Raw genomic sequence first — 23,406 nt, 5'->3', positions numbered from 1 at the left:
AATGATTTGCAAGCATTGCTCGTTAGTAAGTCTATTCATGATGAAATGTCAAAGCATACTGAGCATCTTTCTCTTTGACACCATGTCTGAAATCCCACGTGATCTGTCAAATACTAATGCATGAAAATCCTAACCTCAAAAAAATCAAATAAAATGCAATGGCGATGGAACAAATGCATGCCCGATGATGTATGTTGGAACCAGAAAAAATAAACTAACAACAAGGTTAGCAGGACACAAATCTGATATTAAACTGAAAGCCAGAAACGCGCAGGAAAAAAAGCACTTGCCAAAAATGTGCACCTTGAACTGCTCTAGCTCCAGTGAACAGTTGCATATGCAACCTTGGCAGACGAATGTGAAGTAGCTACAGTTTCGTTAAAACGGTCGGACCGGTGGTTTGACCCAACAAAATAAAAGACGATGTACTTGTGCATTTAATTCACAAATGCATTGTGCTGCATAGCGACACCACTTAGTAGATAAGTTTTAACATGGCAGGATATCTCACAAATGTAATCACCGCTGAAATTTGTTCTGATGTTCACGCCGGGATTTGAACCCAAACTTTCGGCGTCATAGGCGGACATGCAAACCTCTGAGCCACAGTGGCCTCCATTAGGGATGGTATAGACGACGATTTAAATCCGACTCTTTCAAATCAACTTTAATGTGAGACAACAAAATTTGGCAGACGAATGTGATGTAGCTATGTTTTCGTTAAAACGGTCGGATCGATGGTTTGACCGCAGGATACCTGGATAAAAGACGATGTACTTGTGCATTTAATTCACAAATGCATTGTGCTGCATAGCGACACCACTTAGTAGATAAGTTTTAACATGGCAGGATACCTCCTGATGTTCACGCCGGGATTTGAACCCAAACTTTCGGCGTCATAGGCGGACATGCAAACCTCTGAGCCACAGTGGCCTCCGTTAGGGATGGTATAGACGACGATTTAAATCCGACTCTTTCAAATCAACTTTAATGTGAGACAAAAAAATTTGGCAGACGAATGTGATGTAGCTATATTTTCGTTAAAACGGTCGGACCGATTGACCGCAGGATACCTCATAAATGTAACCACCGCTGAAATTTGTTCTGATGTTCACGCCGGGATTTGAACCCAAACTTTCGGCGTCATAGGAGGACATGCAAACCTCTGCGCCACAGTGCCCTCCATTAGGGATGGTGTAGACGACGATTTAAATCCGACTCTTTCAAATCAACTTTAATGTGAGACAAAAAAATTTGGCAGACGAATGTGATGTAGCTATATTTTCGTTAAAACGGTCGGACCGATGGTTTGACCCAACAAAATAAAAGACCAAGTAGTTGTACATTTAATTCATAAATTCATTGTATTTATTTTTTTTTTAATACTATTTAAATATTTGACAAATATCGAGTGGTTTCTGCGTTTTAAGTTAGCAAGGCGTGTTTGGAGCCATCATGCTCCTCACTTTCGCCTGGTTGTCCTATGGAGTTCACAGTTAAAATCGAATTGGGGTCTTCCATGGGGTAGGGGGGGGGGGGGGGTCAATTGTTTTACTTGTTTTCTATGGAAATTTACATAATAATAGATCTTAAAAATTAAAAATTCAATAACTTTGTGGCATATTTTCAATATTATTTTGATTACATATTTGAATAGGTGTGTGTGTCGAGTTGTATTGTTGTTTCATTTTAGCTTTCTTGCATTTGGATTTATTTTATTTTTTAAAGTTCAGTAAATTCAAAACAATGCTGCTTTTTTCTCTTTTCTGGGGAAGGGGAAGGGAGAGAAGGGGGGTAAAAAATGGAAAATCGAAATGGATAGAAATTCAGAAGTTTACCTGCAGCAATGGTTGCCGCCGTTTGATGTCTAAGATAAATAAATGAGTGTGTGCTAATATTTATATATTTTTTTATATCACCCTGTGTAGTACTTGTTCTTAATAATTTCTTAAAATGTTATATCAATGATTGGCTTAAAAAGTATTTAAGTTGTATATGTGTTTGTGTATTTATAAAGAATTATTTTTCTTGCTTAATAATTTACAACAGTTCTTTTCGTTTGTGCTCACTGTCAAAAATGAAACAAAACTAAAAAAAGAAGAGAAAAACACATATCGGGTTGGGAGAGAGAGAGAGAGAGAGAAAGTGGAGATCAGACCGATGGTCGGAATGAATCTGTCTGTGTGTAAACCGGAAACGAGAAATATATGTGGTCGTACGAGGGCTGGGAGGGTTGGAAGGGTTGTTTGATATCAACACTATTGTTTGCTGTTATAATATATGTATGCTTGTATGTAGATGAAATAGTTAAGTATATGTTCTATTTTTTATGTAGTGGTAGCATAAAATTCTATGTGTCTTTTGTTTTTCTTCTTCTTATGTTTTGCTGGATTAGGTTAGTGGTTGGCTGTTTTTTGACTGCTGCCGCTTCTCAGCGCTGTTGCGGGTGTCGTTAACGCAAATGTCAGATTTGAGTTTGACATTGACGCTGATTTCGACTAACATGGAGGAATGACTCTCTAATTGATTGTGTTTGGTTATTATTTCTTTAGTTAATATTGACTATTTGTTGTTGTAGTTGTTTTGGGTATGGTAGGGGTAGTTGTTGATTTAGTAGGCATGAAGAGTGATTCATATTTGGCTATTTTATGTTTGTTAATATTCGGTTAAGTAGAGTTATTTATGGGTTAATAGGAACCATCCTGCTGCTACTGCCGCTGCCGGGGCTTCACCATTCATCTGCCGGCCCCCATGTGGCAGAGATCTTACGAAACTAGGTTTGCTGGTAGTTTAAAAACGGAAGAATTCTGCATGTTTGCTGCTGCCTGTTGCTGTAGTTGAAATGTCTAGTACACTTAGTAAGTAGAAGGGTTTGTTGCTGCTGCCGCCTTTGTCGCCTCCATCAGCTGCTCCAATGTTTTGGATTGCCACGATGTCTTACGCCTTATCATCATTTCGAATGCAATGACCAAATTTGCTCCATCCATTTGGATAAAACCCACACTTACTGTTGCTGCACAAGCAGTTGCTCGACTTGGTCGGCGGTTCGCAAAAGAAAAGCAGCGCTCTCTCTGTAAGCGGAGATGACTTGGCGTGCTGCAGTGATTTCATTGGGACTTAGTTTGTGCGGCAGCAGTGGAGGACGCACCGCATTGGCATCCATGCCATTGTTTGCATTCACAACGTTCAGTCCCTGCTGCTGTTGTTGTTGTTGGTCTTGAGTCTGCTGTTGCTGCTGCACTTGTTGCAGCTGCTGCAGTTGGTGAGTGGCCGTGGCCAAGGCATTTGTATTCGCCACATTTCCATTGTTTAGGTTTGTGTTGACATTGAGTTGGTTGAGTGTGGCTAAACTGCTAATGCCGCTGCCACTGTTGTTGGTTCCTTGATTGTTTACATTGACGGTTGTGCTTGGGGTGTTTGAAGTGATGGCCGAAGAGCAAGACGGTTTCATCGAGAGGTCAGTGGGAGTCACTGGAATAAAAAAAAAGAGTTGTTAGGAAAAGTAGGTATAAACTCATTTCAGAATACCCCTTCTATACACCTATTGGCATAATTTAGAAAGTTATTTTACCCACCACAATAGGATATTAATGTGCGACCCCATAATGTATATATATTATTGATCGTCTCGACATTCGAAGGCGATCGAACCCTGTCAGCCCGTCGGTCTGTCGAAATCACGGTAGCGGTCGAGCGAATAAAGGTCTTAACATTTTGTTTGCCCAGATACTTCCTACACAGAACAAAATAACTCTTAGAAAAAAAAAACCAACCAACGACTTGACAGATAAAGTTATTGAAATTTTTGTTGATTTTCAACAAATTCTTTAGTTGAGGTAATTGTTAAAATAGGCGTACTACCATATAGAGCACAAAACTCCCATGCAATTCATGACTTACAAACTCAGGTTCGAATCCCCCGGCCGGCACAAAAAAAAAATTATTTTTTTTTTCATAAAACTTTTTTTTAGAAAATTCGTCATAAAAATATATGAATTTCGTATTCAGAAAAAACTTTTTTAGAGTGGTTTTAAACTTTTTTAATATAATTAATTGAGACATTTATCACTGTGCAGCAGTCCTTATTGATTTATTTCATCATAAAGAAGATGATGTTGGCCGGCGTGCAAGACTACTAAACATGACATCATGAATTCAATACTCTGCGGCACCAAAATTATTAAAATTTGTTTTTAAGGGTAATAGTAGAGAGTGACAGAGGAAAACCCGAGAGCAGCAGTAAAACGAACGAGACAAAGCAGCGCGAGCCGAACCAAGAAAACTGAAACACCACCACTAGAACAAAGCACATGCGTTAGGTGGTTAGATAGTTTTTTGCCTTGCTTATTGATGTATTGTAGTTGTTGTTATACGTTTGCTTGCAAAGAGTGCCTTTCAACAACAAATTTGTACTTTGGGTCATTGAGATTCAAAATAAATTGTTGCAGGAAAATTAACAACTTTCGTAGTTTTCTTCGAACAAAGTTGTTGTTTTTCAAAATTATTTCTATCTGTGTATAGATGTAGGTCGTTGGGGTATGCAAACGGGCCATATCGGTTCAGATTTGGATATAGCTCCCATATAAACCATTCTTCCGATTTTAGATTTTGAGCCGCTTGTTATTTGATTTGGCTGAAATTTTGCAGGTAGTTTTCTGTTACGACTTCCAATAAAGTACGATCCAAATCGGTCTATTACCTGATATAGCGTTTTCGACCAATCTCTTTTGTGCAACATTTTGGGAAGATTGGTGAATAAATGTGCGTTGAAAGGCTCTAGAAGTGAAAATCGGGCGAAATATAAATGAGCTATATCTGTAACTGAACCTATAACTATAACAGAAACGATTTATATGAAATTCACCAATAATATCGAGAATCATAAGAAAATCCTTCCGGTTAACAAATGAGCACATTATCGTAATATAAGTCCGAATCAGACGATCATATATATGGAAGCTATATCCAAATCTAAACCCAGTTTTCCAATATCAATAGGCTTCGTCTCTTGGATTAAACAAAATGCCTCTGTTAAATTTGAAGATGATCGGATGGGAATTGCGACCTCTACTTTGTACACAAATTAATATAGAGAGACAGACAGACGAACAAACAGACAGATGGGTCTGGGTTTCTTCCTTCTGGTGTTACAAACAAATGCGAGTTGTAATACCCTGTACCACAGTAGTAGGGCTGTAGGGCATAAAAATGGTGACGAAGAAACCACTTCCATAGAAGTGGTACTGAGTTTTATGAATAAAATCGTAGCGACATGTAGCTGCGTTAATACAAATTTCGCTTCAATTATTGGAAATGTAATTAAATGCTCACGAAATGTGCTCCAATCATCTCTGCTCCTATGCTGTTGTCTTTGTTGTGTGTTCGGGTAAAGAATACAGTCTGTCGGATTTCGCAATAATTTAACAGCTATTTTCACTGCGATTGAAGTTAGTACTAGGCTTAAAGAGGAACAAACCTTTGAGGTCAGAAATCAATGAAAGCTGGGCTGTTGGCGTACACCTTATCTTTCATGTGGCATCACAAGAAGAAGTCGCAAGATATTAAATAACAAGATCTCGAAGATCAACTGTGATCCCCTTTTCCAAAAATAAGACGACCCGGAAACATTTCCCGTAAAGGAGCAATGTGATCTCCTAAAAGAGCAATGGTCTCGTTGCTTGTGTGGCAATGAAACGGAATGGCCATCCAACTCCGACCATAAGAAATGATTAATCATCTTAATCTTAAAATAACACCTCTTACTGGAAACCCCTTTAGATATCACTTACCGTTTCCTAATGATGTAACGCCCGGAAAATATGTAGGATATGTTTGCGTTCGGCCAGCTACTGCCGCTGCTGCAGCAGCCACAAAGGGCGAAGCGGTCGTGGGAGAAGTGAAATCGGTTGGTCTATATAAGGGACTTGTTGCCGGCAGACCTGTCAATGTGGCAGCGGCATTGTTCGCCGTATTTCCATTAGATAAGGCGGCGGTGGTCAGGGGCTTTATGTCCATTCCTGTAATGCTGGCGTTGGAACTTAGAGCTAAAGGAGAGCTGCGAGCTGAATTCATGCCACCACTGCCAGCGCTGGATGAAGCGACTGCAGCAGCCACAGATACTGCGGGTGCAAGTGACAGGGGCTCTGGGACATCCGAGTTGGGCGTGGAGCGCGCAAACCCTGTACATGTGGCAAATGGTAGAGCGGCAGCATTAGCAGCGTTTGACCCATCGTTGGCTGAGGCTGATGTAACGGTGGAAGATGTGCTGGCCCCACCTACAGAAGCAGCCGAACTTGTGGTGGCCGCAGCGATGTTGTTATTGATATTGTTGTTGTGCAATAAGGCGGCCGCAGCGGCCACGGCCGATCCAGGAGCGGGTATGGCGTGCGTGATCGGTTCTAGGCCTATGCGCATCCGTTTGGCATTCAGAGATTCGTTTTCACACGCAATGGCCAATATCTGCTCCGCCTGTACGGATGTCAGATGAGCTGGTGTTGGACGGGTCTGAAATGAGTTGTCCGTTGACGTAACTGTTCTTATTGACTTTAGTTTGTACTACTTACCGTGTTTTCCCAGCCATCTCGTGTCTTCTTATTGCGCCTGCACGACTTGAGATAGGTCCGTATGCGTTTGCGGGAACGATCACTAAATTCGGGAAATTGTCTGGCACAGGAATCAATAATGGCTTGAATTTTTTCCTTTGGCTGCTTGGAAATCGGCACAATTCTATCCAGATTTTCATCGACAAAAAGTCGCACGAACATCTGTTCAAATTGAGAAGTGATTTGGGTTTGAACAACACTGTTCGTTGGCTCTCAAGTCATTCATACTTACGTTAAAAGCTTTAAGCCGTTCTGGGTCATGCGAGTAGGCTAGTTTTTCGTCAATTTTATCATCTGAATCGTCTTCGGAGCCTTCATCCTCCTCCTTCTGGCCGGATGAATTTGTTTCATCTTGAGCTTCCATGGGCGAAGGATTTCCTTCTCGCGGCACAGGAGACAAAGAGGCATCCAATTTAGTGTTTGAAGCAGCAGCATTTTGCGCCAGAGCACTTTGGTATTGGGCCCAAAGTCCTCCAACAATACTTAGATCAGGACCGTCCGCACCATTGCGCGCCGCATTTGAATTCTGATAATTCCATGCCAGAAGCATAAGCTTCAGCTTATCAGCATCCTTCATAATGCCGGCATATGGATCTGCTTCGGTGTTGGTCTCAGAAGAGTTGGTTGTATCCGTTGTTGTGGCAGGAGGTATGGCTTCCTACAAATAAAAAATGTTCATTAAATAGGGGTTCGAAAAGGTAGATCGCATACAAATATGGACAGCAATGGTACAGGGTAATTTAGCTTAGTGCAGACAACCAGAAAAATTTGTTGGTAAAACCAGCAAAAATGTTTGCTCTAACAGCTGAAAGTCTGCTGACTTATTTCTCTGGGTGTAAACATGAATGTATGCAACAGCCAGAAGCAGAGTATTTAGGTGAACTATTACATTAAACAAAACATTAACTCCTAAAATTGACATTTTTTATTAATATATAACAAGTACCTCAAATGTTGTTTAGAAGTTCAAAGATTCCGTACGAATTCATTCAAAAGTTTAAAATTTTTAATTTAATATCAGCTGACAGCATTTGCTGATATCAGTTGACTTATTTCTCTGGGTGTAAACATGAATGTATGCAACAGCCAGAAGCAGAGTATTTAGGTGAATTAATAAGTGAACCGACCAATTAGACTGACTTCAAAATGACAAAAAGCTTCATAAACTGATGAAGACCCATATAAATCTATCTCCCAATTTGAATTCTTGGGAACCTGGAACCTGGTAATTCTAATGTCATTTGCCTAATAGACCAAGATACAAATCGATTTAAAACATTATGAAGCAGCCATATCAACATGGGGTTAAAATGAAAGGTCTTTGAGGGTAGAATACGAATTTGGTTTTCCAATTATGGGCCGAGTGTTTGTTGGGCCGCTTCGCCCATAACAAATGCCGCAAAGCGGTCATTTGGTATTATCGCGGCAATTCGGGTTTCAAATGAAAGGTCTTTAGAAAAATGTAGGTATTTGATATAAGAATTTGGCAACAAGTATCTAGAGCCGGCGCTCCCTAAAAATCCACCAGAAGGACATATAGACGGATTGGAACACATTGAAATCAAATAAAATGTCTTTGAATCGGATATTAACCATTCCTTCCAAACGAATATGTATGCCGATCGAAACAATACGAGAGTCGAATGAAAAGCCTTTACATGCCGTACCCGTTATGGCATTTGCATGACATGCAAATGAAGGTATTTATGCCCAACAACTTAAATAAGTTGTATCCTTGTGGCACCCTGAAAGTCTAGATCACCTTGGCCCCGCGATCGAGGTCTGTACAAAACTATTGTGATTTATGCATTTCTATAGAAAGTGCTTACACTCATTAAAAAAAAACCTGCTGATAGTAGCAAATACTGTCTGCTTGCTGTTAGTGGTTAATTTTACTGCTATTACCAGCAGTAATTATGCGGGCACAGCTGAATGTTTGCAATTTGAGAATAGCAGTCTGACTGCTTAAAGTCTGTTTGCTGAAGATGATCGCAGCCAGAACAAAATATCTAAAATAATCAAAACACATGATCGGTAGTAGCAGGCAAAACATCCAAACATTCCGCAGATAACGTGTGGTCTGCGAAACAATACAACATTCAAGTGATGAAAGAGGATTTTCAAATAACAAACAACAACAAGGCAAGGAACAAAACGTTGCTATTTCATCGCACACAAGTGCTGTTGTTGCACTTACTTTCAAGGGACAGCAAAGGACAAACGATATAGGTAGGTAGGCCAAGAATGGAAAATATGTTGGCACAGGCTGATTTACTTTTATGGGACAGCAAAGGACAAACTAGGGGATAGTAAGCAAGGGACAAAACGTTGCTATTTCATCGCACACAAGTGCTGTCGTCGCACTTACTTTCAAGGGACAGCAAAGGACAAACGACATAGGTAGGTAGGCCAAGAATGGAAAATATGTTGGCACAGGCTTATTTACTTTCATGGGACAGCAAAGGACAAACGATGTAGGTAGGTAGTCCAAGAATGGAAAATATGTTAGCACAGGCAGACTTAAGGAAGTTTCACAAATGGGATATTTATCAGTAGTAATAATACAATAGATGTGGGCAAAGCTGGATTAAAGGATGTTTTATGACGGAGATGTTGACCAGTAGACCAATGGAAATGTGTGCCTCAGTGAATGTTTGTAAATGCAAATTTTGCCCATATACAATAAGAAACAGAAGAGATATTTACATTCCATAATCCTTTTTTATATGATATTGGGATATGTAGCATCGACAGTCATGAGTAAACTAACAGAGCAATAAAATTGTCATACGACATTAGCCACCTTTCAAAATGTATACCAATGAATGCAATGCCATGTGTACAGGGAATCTGTTGATCAGCCAATTCGTTTTGAGTAATATTCCACAAATAAAAATCTAATATTCAAACATTATTTCTCACGGCCATTAACTTGACTCTCTTTGAAAATAATGCCTAAAGTAATGAAAACACATGGCCGGCCGGCTGGATTAAAGGATGTTTTATGACGGAGATGTTGACCAGTAGACCAATGGAAATGTGTGCCTCAGTGAATGTTTGTAAATGCAAATTTTGCCCATATACAATAAGAAACAGAAGAGATATTTACATTCCATAATCCTTTTTTATATGATATTGGGATATGTAGCATCGACAGTCATGAGTAAACTAACAGAGCAATAAAATTGTCATACGACATTAGCCACCTTTCAAAATGTATACCAATGAATGCAATGCCATGTGTACAGGGAATCTGTTGATCAGCCAATTCGTTTTGAGTAATATTCCACAAATAAAAATCTAATATTCAAACATTATTTCTCACGGCCATTAACTTGACTCTCTTTGAAAATAATGCCTAAAGTAATGAAAACACATGGCCGGCCTAATAGGCAAACATACATATAATAACATAAAATAAGGCAAAAGCAAACTTTTTTGTCAGTTCAGCAATTATAAGTTTTGAATACTTTCGCAGATTTTTGTATTTTAAAACAGCAGATTTTGATAGTTAAATATCAGTCGAAAATGTTTGCTAAAATTGCAGCCCTATGTTTGCTGAAACAGCAGTAATGTCTACTTTCCCATTTTCAACAGACAAGAACTGTTGTTTTAATTGACATTTACAATATTCAAAATGGCCGCCCTTGGCATGCATAAATATGGAACAGTCATGCTAAAAAACCTTAACAAAAATTTTAAAAAAGGGACAAAAGATTAAAGAAGCAAAAACTTAGATTTTTGGAAAATCGGACTGCATTCATTTATATGAGAGAAGTGTCACCTATTCATAAATGGAATGTTGAGGGAAAGTTTATAATATTTTTTATTTTAAAAAGTAAAAAGGCCAACACCTTGGCTATGTATATATGACGATATTTCGCAAAGTCCGGAGCATCATTTAACCCATAGTAGCTATATCGAAACATAATCTGTTCTGAATCAAACTCGAAAAAATTCACTGTTTCAGTTTCCAGTGAAAACGGCTAATAAATGTTTTTTTTTATAGATTTAAGACCGCATATCGTCAAATCGATATATAGGAGGTCGATAGAAGATTGACCTATGTGGGGGATATGCTCAAAAATGGTCCGATATAAATCATTTTCAGAATTGACGTAAAATACTAAAACACAGCTCACTATTCCAAAAATGAGCACATCACTGAAATTGGGCTACAAATGCGGCTTTTATGAGCCTAAGACACTAAACTGGAAGATCGATCTATATGGAGACTATATTAAGATATAGCCCATCGTCGGACTTAAACTGCCTATGAGCAGGTAAAGAAGAATCTTCGCAAAGTTTCAGTCTAGTATCTCAATTTTTGAAGAGTGTAGATTTTAATAGATAGGTGGACGGACATGGGTAGATCGCCTTCGATTTTTACGACGACTAAGAATATATATACTTTATGGGGTCGGAAAGGAATATTTTGATGTTTTTATCCCATCCTTCGGTGGAGAGTTTAAAAAGCATAAAATTTTGTATTAATCACTAAGCTCTCTGGTAGGGAGTACCAACATAAGCAACAAAACAAAACCATAAGTTTACACATAAACTGGTTGGGGGCGCTTTTGAATATAGAAAAATGAGAGTTATCTAAGAAGATGTCGGTAGTGTCACTCTGTTTATGTCGTTTGCATTTTCTAAATATCCATTATTTCCTTTCCCGTGAAAAAAACTTACTTTGTAATATGTTTATCTATCATTCTTTTCTCTTTGTGTAAATTCGACGTCGGGCGGACAATAACCATATTAAGGATATGCGGACATGGCTAAGCCGAATCAGCGGGAATTTCTGAGTCGAATTGTAAATTTTATCACAGTTTGTGCTTTTATAATAAATTCCCTTTGAAAGTGTCCTTAATTTACCAATTTTATGCTAGGACCTAAAATACCCAACTGGATACCTTAGAAAGCACTACATCCAACTGTGGATGTCGTTTTGGCACGGATTATCATTAACCGTTCACCATAGCATTTCGTAGTTTGCTTATTAGGATCAAAAGGAAACAAAAAATCCAAGGGCATGCGTGGCATCCTCGGTTAGGATGGGTTTATGTGGCAGTCTGCCATCAGACTTACTTAAACGTTTTCGTCCTTTGTGATGCCACAGGAACAGGAGAAGCGCCTACTGTTGAACCATTCAAATAGCTTTAAAAAGTCCGACGACTTGTGAATGTCCACATCTGCTAAATCAGTAGTTAGTTTGTCATCAAAGAAATGACAAACTAAAGTGGAACTTCTTCTGACTGCTAGTCTGGGACACACACACAGCAGAAGTTCTGTAGTTTCTTCTTCCTTGACGTCCTCACAGCTTCTGCAAAAGTCGTTACTCGCAATATTCAGTCTGTCAGCATATTGTCCCATCAGACAGTTGCTATGATGACGGTCACAATGACTGAGACGTCTGTTCTAGCTAGCGACAGCAAAGCTATAGACCTCTTCAAATCTAGATTAGGCTACATAATTTTGGAGTTTTCATAACCCCCACTTTGTGTTCACCTGTCATTTATTGCCCTTCGGACCTGAACCTGAAAACCTAGCTTACATGTTGCTAGAGGAATTCCCAAAGTTTCTAGTTGCCTTAGCATGTGTAAGGGCAAGCTCGCCTGCTCTACATTTCCCTGGGTTATCTCTGTGACCTTCTCGATTTGACCCGTCCAAGTTCTTTAGAGTATACCCCAGAGTCCACCTGGTCGTCTAGTTTGGAACCATCCGTTTAGAAGTATATGCAACTTCTATGAACAATGAATAAGCTCTCTTAGCCTCACAGCAGTGGTCGTAGCAATTTTGTATAGCCACAATGTCCAGAGGCATTAGGAGTAGCAATAAATTCAATGCATCAGTGGGGCGGTTATGCGTTCAATACTCAGTCAGATCCAAAGGATGGATATTGAACAGTAGGTGGACTTTTGAAGTGCCGTCGAACAGACTGCAACACCATATAGTATTATAGGTCTGACAATTGCTGTATATACTCAGTGCATGAACCTGAAGACCTAGCTTACATGTTGCTAGTGGAATATCCACAGATTCTATTTGCCCTGGCATGTGTAAGGTAGTTGCTCCAGCTCGACTGCTCTACATTTCCCTGGGTTATCTCTGTGACCTTCTCGATATGACCCGTCCAAGTTCTTTAGAGTATACTCCAAAGCCCACTTGGTCGTCTAGTTTGGAACCATCCGTGTAAAAGTATATCCAACTTCTATGACCAATGAATTAGCTCTCTTAGCCTCACAACAGTTGTCGCAGCATTTTTTTGTCTAGTCACAATGTTCAAAGGCATTAGATGTAGCATTAAATTCAGTGCATCAGATGGCGTGGTCCTCAGTGCGGCTGTGATGCACAAACAAGCCATCCTTTGGATCCGACTGAATATTGAACAGTAGTTAGACTTTTGATGTGCCGTCCAACAGACTACAACACCATATAGCATTATAGGTCTGACAACTGTTGTACATACTTAGTGCATGCCACTCTGTTAAAACTTCCAACTTTTGCCATTGGCTCTCTAGCAGGTGTATAGGGTTTGATTTTATGTTCAACTTCCTGTCCAGATATTTTGGTCTTTCAATAAATGGATCATTCTCACCTCTCAAGGAGACAGGTGCCACTGTGGGTAACTTGTATCGCCTGTTGCAAAAATCTACGTCCGTCTTAGACGGATTTACTCCTAGACCATTTTCGGTTGCCCTCTTCGCTGTCGTACGTAGTGCTTCCCGATGTATATCTAAGAGTACTGGAAAGTATTCTCCTAACGGCAATTACCACGTCATCACCATACGCGATCATTTTTACAGCTTTTTCTTCCAGATACAATAATATATTGTTAATGGCTGTATTCCAGGGGATACTTCTCTGATATCAATAAGTGCAGTCCGATTAAGGTTAAGCTCAATAATAAGGGGTCTCCTTTTTAATGCCGAGTCCGAACGGCGTGCCGCTTAGTGACACCACTTGGTAGAGAAGAGTTAACATGGCAGGATACCTCACAAATATAGCCAGCATTAGTAAAGGGAAAACCACGGCCGAAAATTTTTTCCGTTGTGCACGAAGGTATCCCCAGTTCCTTAATGGAATGTTCATGGGAAATTTAGAAATGGCTTAATTCCAAAGTAGAGGAGAGTTCCTCTGCTGATAAATCTTTTTAGATCTACAGATACCAAGCCTGACGTAATACATCTTTTAGTAAGTTAGTTATTGATAAACTTTCTTACGTTCATGCCTCGAAACACCAGCGCCTTCATGACTGACATTGATTTTATATTATTGATGGCACCCTCAATGTCAAGAAATACTACCATTATGTATTCCTTCACAGCGAGAGAACCCTCTATGTAGGTGAAGGGCTTGCGCTTGCTATATGCAGGCGATCTCCAGGGATCTTTGCCATAAGATATGTTTCTATCAAACTCCTTAGAGTCTTCAGCATAAAGGATGACAGACTAAAAGGAGAAAAGTCTTTCGCTTTCGTGTAGTACGGTTTCCCTGCTTTTGGAATAAGAAAACTAAATTAAATTGATTAATAAATTCAATTGAATTATATTGAAATAAAGGCCTTTAAAATTTAAAACCGGACCTTGACTGTCAAAGTTTTGACGAGCCAATACGAACGCTAATTATTAGAATTTCATTTTATTTGAATCAACTCTGCTCATTAACCGACAGCCTTGCAAGAACTCAGCATTGCGACAAATACATGGTGTGGCTATAGTTTTAGAATCTCAGAAAATATTACCATTATCCACAGTTGGATCTAAACTTGTATCTTTGTGCAAAGACATTGCTAGACTAGAGAGTGGGAATTGATTTGCCAAGCTACAACTACCTAGTTCGATCAAAATATTTGGTTATAATAAAAAAATGGTGAAATGTAACGCCTATTTAGGGGCTCATGGTCCGAAAATTGCTCATACTCTACGTTTGTGTTTGGGCATGTGTTAAAGTAAATCTGAATCATATAAGGGAACGGCAACATGCAAATGTAGTTGTCATTGTATATATGGTACCCACACATATACACTTATAAAATTTGTTAAATACATACGTATATAACTATTATCTATGTGAATAAATGAATATAGACATTTCGCATGTATATAATTCAAATATGTATAGTTGCACTATGTGTGCGTATGTGTGTGTGTGTGTGTGAAGGATAACATGCATATTCTTCAATAAAATAAAATGTTATTTAAAATGCATTTGCGAAATTTTTAGTGGGCAAAAAACGGGAACCTATTTTTATGGAATTCAAATAAAAACACACACACACATATATACCCCGCCGACGGATGCGGGGTAATAGACACACGCCTGCTGTTGCAGTAACACCGCGGACGCCAGACACCACCGCCATTGTCACGGCCTTGTAGCGCACTGCTTTTGCTGTGTATCTAACGCCTAAACTAGCGATTGTGCGATTATTTAGACCCCGATCTAATGGTCGCCCACCACCAACTAGCCTGGCCATTACCCATGCCTTGGCTTTGGTGCCAACTCAGCTGCCAGATCTGACACCGCTATTGCCGCCGTCCACCGCATTTGTGTTTTGCGTTTCATAAAAAGAGAGTCAGTCACATTGTTACTGTCCGTCCATCCATGTCGATATGTGTGTGTGTGTGCGTGTGCATTGTTTAAATTTTGTGGTATATATCATATGTCTAGTCTCGGGGCTAACACAGCGCCAAGGCAGAAGCAAATGAACCATGCTCGTACAAATTCATACACAGGCGTGCATTACAAACACACACACACACACACACATGAACACTACACGTGAGTGTATGAAAAGGCCAAATAGTGAATAGAGTCAGTTTGTAGGCAGCCCTGCATCGATCTGTGGATGCGGAGCAGAAAAAACAACCATGAAAAAATATGCATTGGAACAAAAAAGGTACAAACACACACCCATTAAAATCACACATACATACTCGTACATGTACCCCCACGCATATGTAGTGTGTCTCCCCGAGGAAGGTGCAGCAGCAATAATTTCCTAGTCACAACACCCCCAAAAGTAGGCTACCATGTTTTATTACTCTTTTGCTTGGTGCTGCTGCCGAGGCCGCCAACACCTGCATTCGCTTTAAATGTATGTATGTACATTCATGTGTATGGGCCACAAGTGTGAGTGGCAGTGGCTTTCCTAAATTGTTTTTATGATTATTTGTCATGTCAACGCTCAACGTTTTGTTTTTGTGCTTTTTGATTCCATTTTGCGTTGTTTTTTCTTTCCGTTCCGCCAACCAATAATGCCAAACACTAACTAACTAAGTACAGCATACTTTGTGGCGCTCAATTTATTTGAATGTCCGTTGTTTGCCTCCACAATTATTAGTGCGCATTCATTCTGTGTGTGTGTGTGTGTGGCTGATGAATGGAGTGATGCATGCACAGTACCATCGCCAAGCCTTGTGGTAATAGGGAGCCGATGTATTTGCGCTTCCATGAAAGCTCAACGTGGATAAAAGAACGTTTAGGATCACCCAGTGTTGTGGCTCTCAACAGTTCTTGGGTAGATGTAAGTTTGGAGGCATGGATTTTGGCAAAGTTTTGCCCCTGTCGACTGAACAAGCTTCAAAAAGGCTTAGCAGTGCAGCAGTACCACATCATATCTTTATTCGCGTGTCCCATCCAGGGAAAGAGGTATGTTGAGCCTTCTAGGATGATATTGCCATAAAGATAATTTGTTCAACTGGAACATACTCTCCGACACCTCATCCATACGATACTCTCCGACACCTCATCCGTACGGGCAACGTGGTGACAGCCAACTGTATTGACGAAGGAATTTCAACCTACTTCAGTGTAACAAAATTCTCACCAAAGGTAGCTGCATAAGCAGCGGCTGCTGCGGCAAAGGCGACCCGCCAAGATATATCGCACAAAAGTCTCTTACATGGGCAGGGGCAGGGGAGACCTTCGTTGCATTCCAGATTCATGTTTGACACTGCATTCGTTACGCACAATTTTGTGCTGTGCTTTGCTTTGCGAGAAAAACAAGTGCGGACAGATGAGCTGAGAAAAAAGACAAAAAACCTTTTGGCCAAGCATAAAACACACACACGCACTCGCACACCCATACGTATGCATAAGTACACGTGCAGAGGAGTTGTTATTAAAACAACCATAAACACGCACATCGCCACATAGTAAAAAAATATTTTTAAAGGCGGAGCTTTTTTGATCTTTTTGGTGTATGCGTAAAATGCGAACTCATTTTTTACAAAAAGAAGAAAAAACGCAGAAAAAACGAATCAGAGCAGCAGCACAACAGAGGGACAGAATGTGGCAGGAGTCAGCAACGAGTTGCAACAACATATTTCACAGCCGCATCGCTGGCATGCTGCAGTAACAAGCAACCCAACAAACAAACACATGAAGAACAACAATGGTGATATTAACATTCACATTAACAATTGGAATCCCTCACATGTGGGCAAACGAATTGCCTTGCTGCCGAGTTGCTAACGCAGCGGGTGCAGCACAGTGGCCAATGTTTTGAGTGCTGCTGCCTGCAATGGTAGCAATATCGTCGGGAAAAATGGGGCATCATCATGTGCAGCAGCATGCATTGCGAGAGGGTGCGTGCGGCAAAAGCACTTTATTATCAATTTTGAGGGATACTCTCAACCATAATGTGACAAAATCGAGGATAGCGTCAATACTTGGTTTTGGAGTTTTTCCATAGAAAAACGATGCCAGGATTCTGGGACAGTATTACTCAGTAGCTCAGAGAGTTCGCCAGTCGATAGCGAGCACCTATTTTACTCTGTTTTGTGCCGTTTATTTCGGAGCCAGAGTCTCCGCCTTAACATATTGAAGTCTCACGGTTTGTAGCACATAATATTAGAGCATTTATTCATTTCTATATGGGTATTTTAAATAATTTCATATTTTAAATAATTTCATTACAGTATTTTTTTGGGAGTTATGATCATATTTTCAATTGCCACATGAAAAGAAAGTATTTAAAGGACACAGGCCGCTAGATGATGTAACCATGTTATAGTGATGATGGTTATTCTGGTGACATTTGAGAGGTATGCAGGCAAGTAAAAATTATCTTCTCTTTGCGGCACGCCATTTTGGCCCGACATATCATTGAGCATAAATGCGTTTTCGCTATTAATACGATTCAAATACAACATACTAACGCACGGCCCTTGAAGCCATCACACCTAATATGGTGGAAAAGTCTTCTAATTTGAACCTGGGCACACGGAGCAACAGCGAGAGCCATTGCCGTTGTCTTAGCGTTCGAAGCCATCAATACAACTTCCAACAGATGAACAAAATCATGTGTAGTAAGGAAGAAGTGTAATTTGTTACAGGTAGAATGTCTGTAATTACACAAAAATACATGCATTGGGAAAAGTACAGCTAATAAGCAGGGTTGTCGAGCTTGTTTAATGTAGTAATTGTATCATAGATGCGTTTTCGCTATTAATACGATTCAAATACAACATACCGACGCACGGCCCTTGAAGCCATTACACCTAATATGGTTGAAAAGTCTTCTAACGAAAGACGAAACTTTGGCTTTCCTTTTCCATTTGCATCTCCGATCATTGAGCTCATCTCGAAAGAGAAACAAACAAAAATTGAGCTAAAACTTAACATTTTTGGAAGCGGAGTGATCTTCTTATGTTTGGAAAATAAAAAACCGAAATAAGTCACCCCTCTTTGAACGGATCACGGATGGCACATTTGTATGATTTTCAAATTTTCTTTGTTGTTGGGTAGTGCTTCAGATAAGCTGCGAAAAGATACCTTTTAGCCGAATTTTAATTTGCCTATTCCACTGTGCTATGGTACGTATGATGTATTTTATTTATACCGGCACAGGTCGGTAGATATCAAAAGTATACGCCATGATGTCCATAAATAGCTTTCATCCAATATAAATAATTGTTATACAGTGTACTCGCGAAAATAGGAACTCCTCAATATATGAACACTGTAATATATGAACCCCTCTCACGCTCGGCCCATGTTGATTGAAGATTTATCTTTTTTCTAGTGGGTCTTCAATCATTTGAGAGCTTTTGGGTAGTCATTCAGAGCTACAGATAGTTCTTCAAAATCGTAAGTGCGGAACAACTGCACTAATCAACCAATAATCAGCCCATGATAGCAAAAAAGTTATAACGTGTATTGCATATATTTGGGATCTACTCAAACTTTACATATAGGATCTCACACTTCTCAGCGTAGCGGCGGAATACATGAGTGAGGTGGAAGGGAAACTTCATGTCGTCTCTCCAGCCCCATGTTTCCATAATCTGAGTTTTACCATTGCTGAAAGCTGCTTTCAATTGGTCATAATTTTTTTGAAAATCATGCCAAAAGAAGTACTCGATGTTTGGTGATTTAGTCGACTCATGGAGCTCATCATCATCGTGGGTGTGGGGTGACCTTTATCATCGAACATTTGCTGCATTCCAACTGCAACGCCTGTCTTTTTGTCGGTATTTACGCTTGTTGCATCAGCAACAACCATCACAATTGATTCCCACAGGTTGAACTCATCTAACTCATTCTGGAGTTCTTCTGTGAATCTGCTTTCAAGAAGTTTCCGTCAAGGTGCATGCTCCACTCCTCTGTGCTTACCAAGTAATCATTCATCCGGGTAGCTTTCTTTTCGATAGCCTCGTGAATTCCTGACTGACATGGGGTTGGGATTTCAATGCCCTCAGCGGAAAGCTGACCGTTGCTGTCCAGTAGGACGACAGCTTTGAGCTTGTTTCATTGCATCTCAATGGAAATGGTGATCCATGATAAAACTCCCATACACAGAAAAAATTAGACCTACATGGTAATGACATATGAAAAACTTTTCAAACAATGTGTTAATTGCTTTGATTATTTTTGACATTAAAATCCGATTTGTTTTCGTTCATGGCAAGTGATTGGTATAAAAGGCATACGTTAAAACATATTTTTAATTGTACGAATTAAATTTTTATTTAATGATACAGAGTGTAAGTATCTATTTCTACGTTCTGCTGTGTCCTCTTTCACACATATGTAATGCGAAGAAGTGCGAGTGAGACAACTATATGTCTAGTTTCTATCATAGACAGACACATAAATCGGGAAATCGGTCTATATGGGAGCTATACTAAGATATAGTCTGATCTGAACCATATTCGGCACAGATATATGTGATCTTAACGCAATTCGTTGTGCCAAATTTCAGCCAAATGGGATAATAAATGTGGCTTTTATAGGCATAAGATCTTATATCAGGAGACCGGTACAAATTTGGACCTAGTAGGTTCTTAGGATACAATTAGAGGGAAATGGTTTTAATCAGGATATTTATCGTTTCTTACACCAAATAATAAAACTATGGATGTCGAGGGGGGTCTCATTGCTTAAAATTTTAGTAAAAAGGGCGTAAGTTTTGGTATTGACTATTACTGGTTCAGATATTAAGGGAGCTCTTACAATTTTCATGGGTAGGAATTGCGACTTTTGTGCGTTCTCTGCCTTCAATCGTAAAATAGGGCTATGTGGCAGGTGCATACAAATATGGTTAGATTTGGTCTATACTCAGATCTTGAAGGATCCATGCAACTCACTGTAACGGCGAAAATGGGTACTATAGCACATTTCTTGGCTCAAACACTTAAACCCGCTAATCGCTTTATCCAAACTCGGCACGGTTGTTCTTTGAAATCGGGACAAAAATACGACTTTATGAACTCCATATTTCTTGTCGGGAGATCGGTATAAAGGGTGTAAATGGAATGGCAAAATGCCCAACTCTTCAGTGCAGGGTATAAAAACATATATTGCATTTTTGATTTGTAGAACATTTTGTAGGTCTTGGTCGGGTTTGGCAGGATTTTTCTTAAATTTTGGTAGGAAATAATTTTCTTGAGTGACAACAGCGGTTGTTGCCTAATGTGTAATGAAAATAAAGATTTTACGACCCACATAAAACATATGCACGCAGTTCAAAACCACTTGGAAAAGGTCACAGAAATCTAGTATTCTATTCTATTTACTCATTCAATAGGAGATAAGAGTAGCTTATAGATACACTAAGAGAAATTTGTTAGTAAAACAGCAAAAATGGTTGCTGTAACAGCAGAAGGTTGGGTTAGGTAAGAGTGGCAGTCCTTTACAGACTCACAAAGACAATTTTATTACTATTGTGATAGTACAGTAGCGACAGACCAAACCTCTAGTGGGGATCGAATTCAGGACCTCTCTAGCAATCAAGCCATGCTAACAATTCGGCTTCCGGGGCGCCAATAACAGCAGAAAGACTGTTGAAAATGGGACAGCAATAATATTTTCTGCTGTTTTCAAATTGTAAAAAATTGAAAAAGCTCAAAAATTTCATATATATATATATATATATATATATATATATATATATATATATATATATATATATATATATATATATATATATATATATATATATATATATATATATATATATATATATATATATATATATAAATATTTAAATATTTAACCTCTCTATATATATATATATATATATATATATATATATATATAAATATTTAACGTAGAATTTTTTCTAAATTTCTACACTTTGATAGTTTTTGAACGAATTAACAAAATAGCACCCAAAATAACAACTAATTTTGAATGTATGCTTTTTAACAAAAAATGTACGTCAAAAATATGGATTTTTTATTAATATATGTCAATAAAAATAAACATAATAAACATTTTGTATGGATTTATAGAAAAGTTTCACATTTAAAACTCAATATCAGCAGACAGTGTTTGCTGATATCATCAGACTAATTTCTCTGGCTGTAGGTTAAGAAATAGTGTAAATTACCGAGTAAAGATGAATAATTATAAAAAAAAAATTGTTTCAACCATCTACCAAGAGGAAATATCCCATTCTTACAGTACCGACAGGTTAAAATGCCTTTTTAGGTGGATTTTTGAGTTAGACGTTCCTTCTACCTTGATTCTTAACTGATTTGTGTTTTTCTGTTACCAATAAGGTACAAACAAAACTTTACAAGTCCGTCCACTCATTTTTGATATATCCCGTATATTTTTCAAAAAATGGAGACGGTTTAGGTCAAATTAAAAAGTCTTCGGTTTAGGTCAAATTGAAACGCCCCTAGAAAAATGTTGGACCCGTTAACTCTAAATGTAAACAGTATTAATGCCGTATTTGCATCGTTAGACATATTTGGCAACTGCAAAGTTTATATGGATTTCTTTAAGTGATATGACATTTAGTATCTTTCATAGTACCTTGAGTGACTTTAAAGTGAGTGACTTAAAAGAAGTCAAATTTGCCACAAAAAAAAAAATGAAAAATCGCTGATTCTGGGGCATTTGGTACCAATGGACATTGATCTGCATAATATAGTCACAAATATAGTTTCATTGGACAAGTAAGGGACGCCAGTTACTGTTACTGTTGGTATTGATATTGTGATTAAGTTGGGCAAGCACACATCACCAATATATATGCTGCATGAGACTGAGCAAGTACTGCACTTTGTTTTGATTTGAGTCTAGTTCTGATTTGAGTTTTTATCTTGCCTTTGTTTTGGCCTGTGTCCCATTTTACACTTATTAACATAATGAGTGGCCACAACTGGCGGTGTGAGTGTGGTTGTGCTTTCCTGTTTGCCTGCGTGTACACATGAATGTGCTTTAGTCTGGGCGCTGTGCGAAGTTTATGTTGGGCTCACTGCATAGGATGCAGTCCTCTTGTCTGGCCATGGCCACGTTAGAAATAGTGCTTAGGATTTGATGGTTGCTTTTATTTTTTCTAACTCTATGGTAGTGGTGGCGTTAAAGAGTGCGTTTTCGCAATGTCGTCGCGCTATGTTGTTTTTGTTGTTGTTTTGTTTTGTGGCATTGGTAGGTGTTTATTTGTTGTTGGACTTTGATTAATAACCAAACAATAAACTAGAACTGTTGGCCAACACACAGTACGTGAATGGATGAGTGAGTGAACGACTAAATGAACGACAGTGCTTATGAACACAATCAGACATCAATGTTGATATATCTGAAATGATTGCAATCCACCTTCTCCGCAAGAAACAGAGGAGAGGGGGTGATTCTCGTGATCCATAGGAAAGCCATCTTGTCTAATTAGGAAACGCTAGCAACTTATAACAATGGAATGGAGCTCTTGGTTTTGTTTGAGCGATTCTTTTTAAATAAATTGAATTATTTTGCAAATTCCTGCCATTTATACGGCCACCGGATATTCTTAAGTTGCTTATTTTCAGTGCTGGGCTTCTCTACAAATCACACTTCAATATTTTCTTTGTGATGTGGAAAGCAACGGTTTTTGGTTTGTGCCCATTCTGTGCTGATGGGATGTGATGTTCCTATTCCGCCTTGTGGAACAGGTGCAATTTCCGAGTAGCGGATGTTTGCAATTAGTGGTGGCAAAACTCTAAGCGGCACCACTATTGCTTGACTCTCCGCTTATTTACATGCTCACCAACACAAAAATGCAAACACAATGCCAGCAACAACACCACTATGCATAGCGCCAAACACTCGCAACTTCTCAGAGACCATTATGTGGTCTAGTTGGGCTGTTTGGCTTTCTCTATTTATTCTGCTCTTAGTGGCATATATTAATTATGACAAAGTAGTTGCTAATCAGCGAAAAGGGGCTGAATGAAGTTTTACCGGGTTACTTTGTTGGCAGATCGGACAAGAAGCCGTTTTAGTTAATTGCCAAGAGACCTAAAAAAATAGTTTAAAACAACAAAAATTAAAAAATAGATGAAATAAGAATGCGTTAAGTTTGTTAATA

At 39.0% G+C, this 23,406-nt stretch overlaps 1 protein-coding gene across 3 annotated transcripts in view; it reads right to left on the bottom strand.

Moving 5' to 3' along the window:
- Positions 1–1,367: 1,367 nt before the first annotated feature.
- LOC106082858 (rho GTPase-activating protein gacF) overlaps positions 1,368–23,406 on the bottom strand; it is a 167,281-nt gene continuing 145,242 nt past the window's right edge. For 2 of the 3 annotated variants that reach the window (XM_013245594.2, XM_013245595.2), the window contains 4 exons: positions 6,835–7,260; positions 6,564–6,764; positions 5,790–6,504; positions 1,368–3,471 (listed from right to left, as the gene is read on the bottom strand). In XM_013245594.2, the coding sequence (XP_013101048.2) occupies positions 3,005–3,471; positions 5,790–6,504; positions 6,564–6,764; positions 6,835–7,260 (1,809 nt within the window). In that variant the 3' untranslated portion in view covers positions 1,368–3,004. The remainder of the gene's footprint in view (positions 3,472–5,789; positions 6,505–6,563; positions 6,765–6,834; positions 7,261–23,406) is intronic. The other variant, XR_009397596.1, reaches the window with a different exon arrangement.

This window comes from Stomoxys calcitrans, chromosome 3, assembly GCF_963082655.1.
Source record: "Stomoxys calcitrans chromosome 3, idStoCalc2.1, whole genome shotgun sequence".
In the NCBI taxonomy this organism is placed as follows: domain Eukaryota; kingdom Metazoa; phylum Arthropoda; class Insecta; order Diptera; family Muscidae; genus Stomoxys; species Stomoxys calcitrans.
Note: the sequence above shows the minus strand (reverse complement) of the source record. Positions and strands in the feature narration are given on the sequence as shown.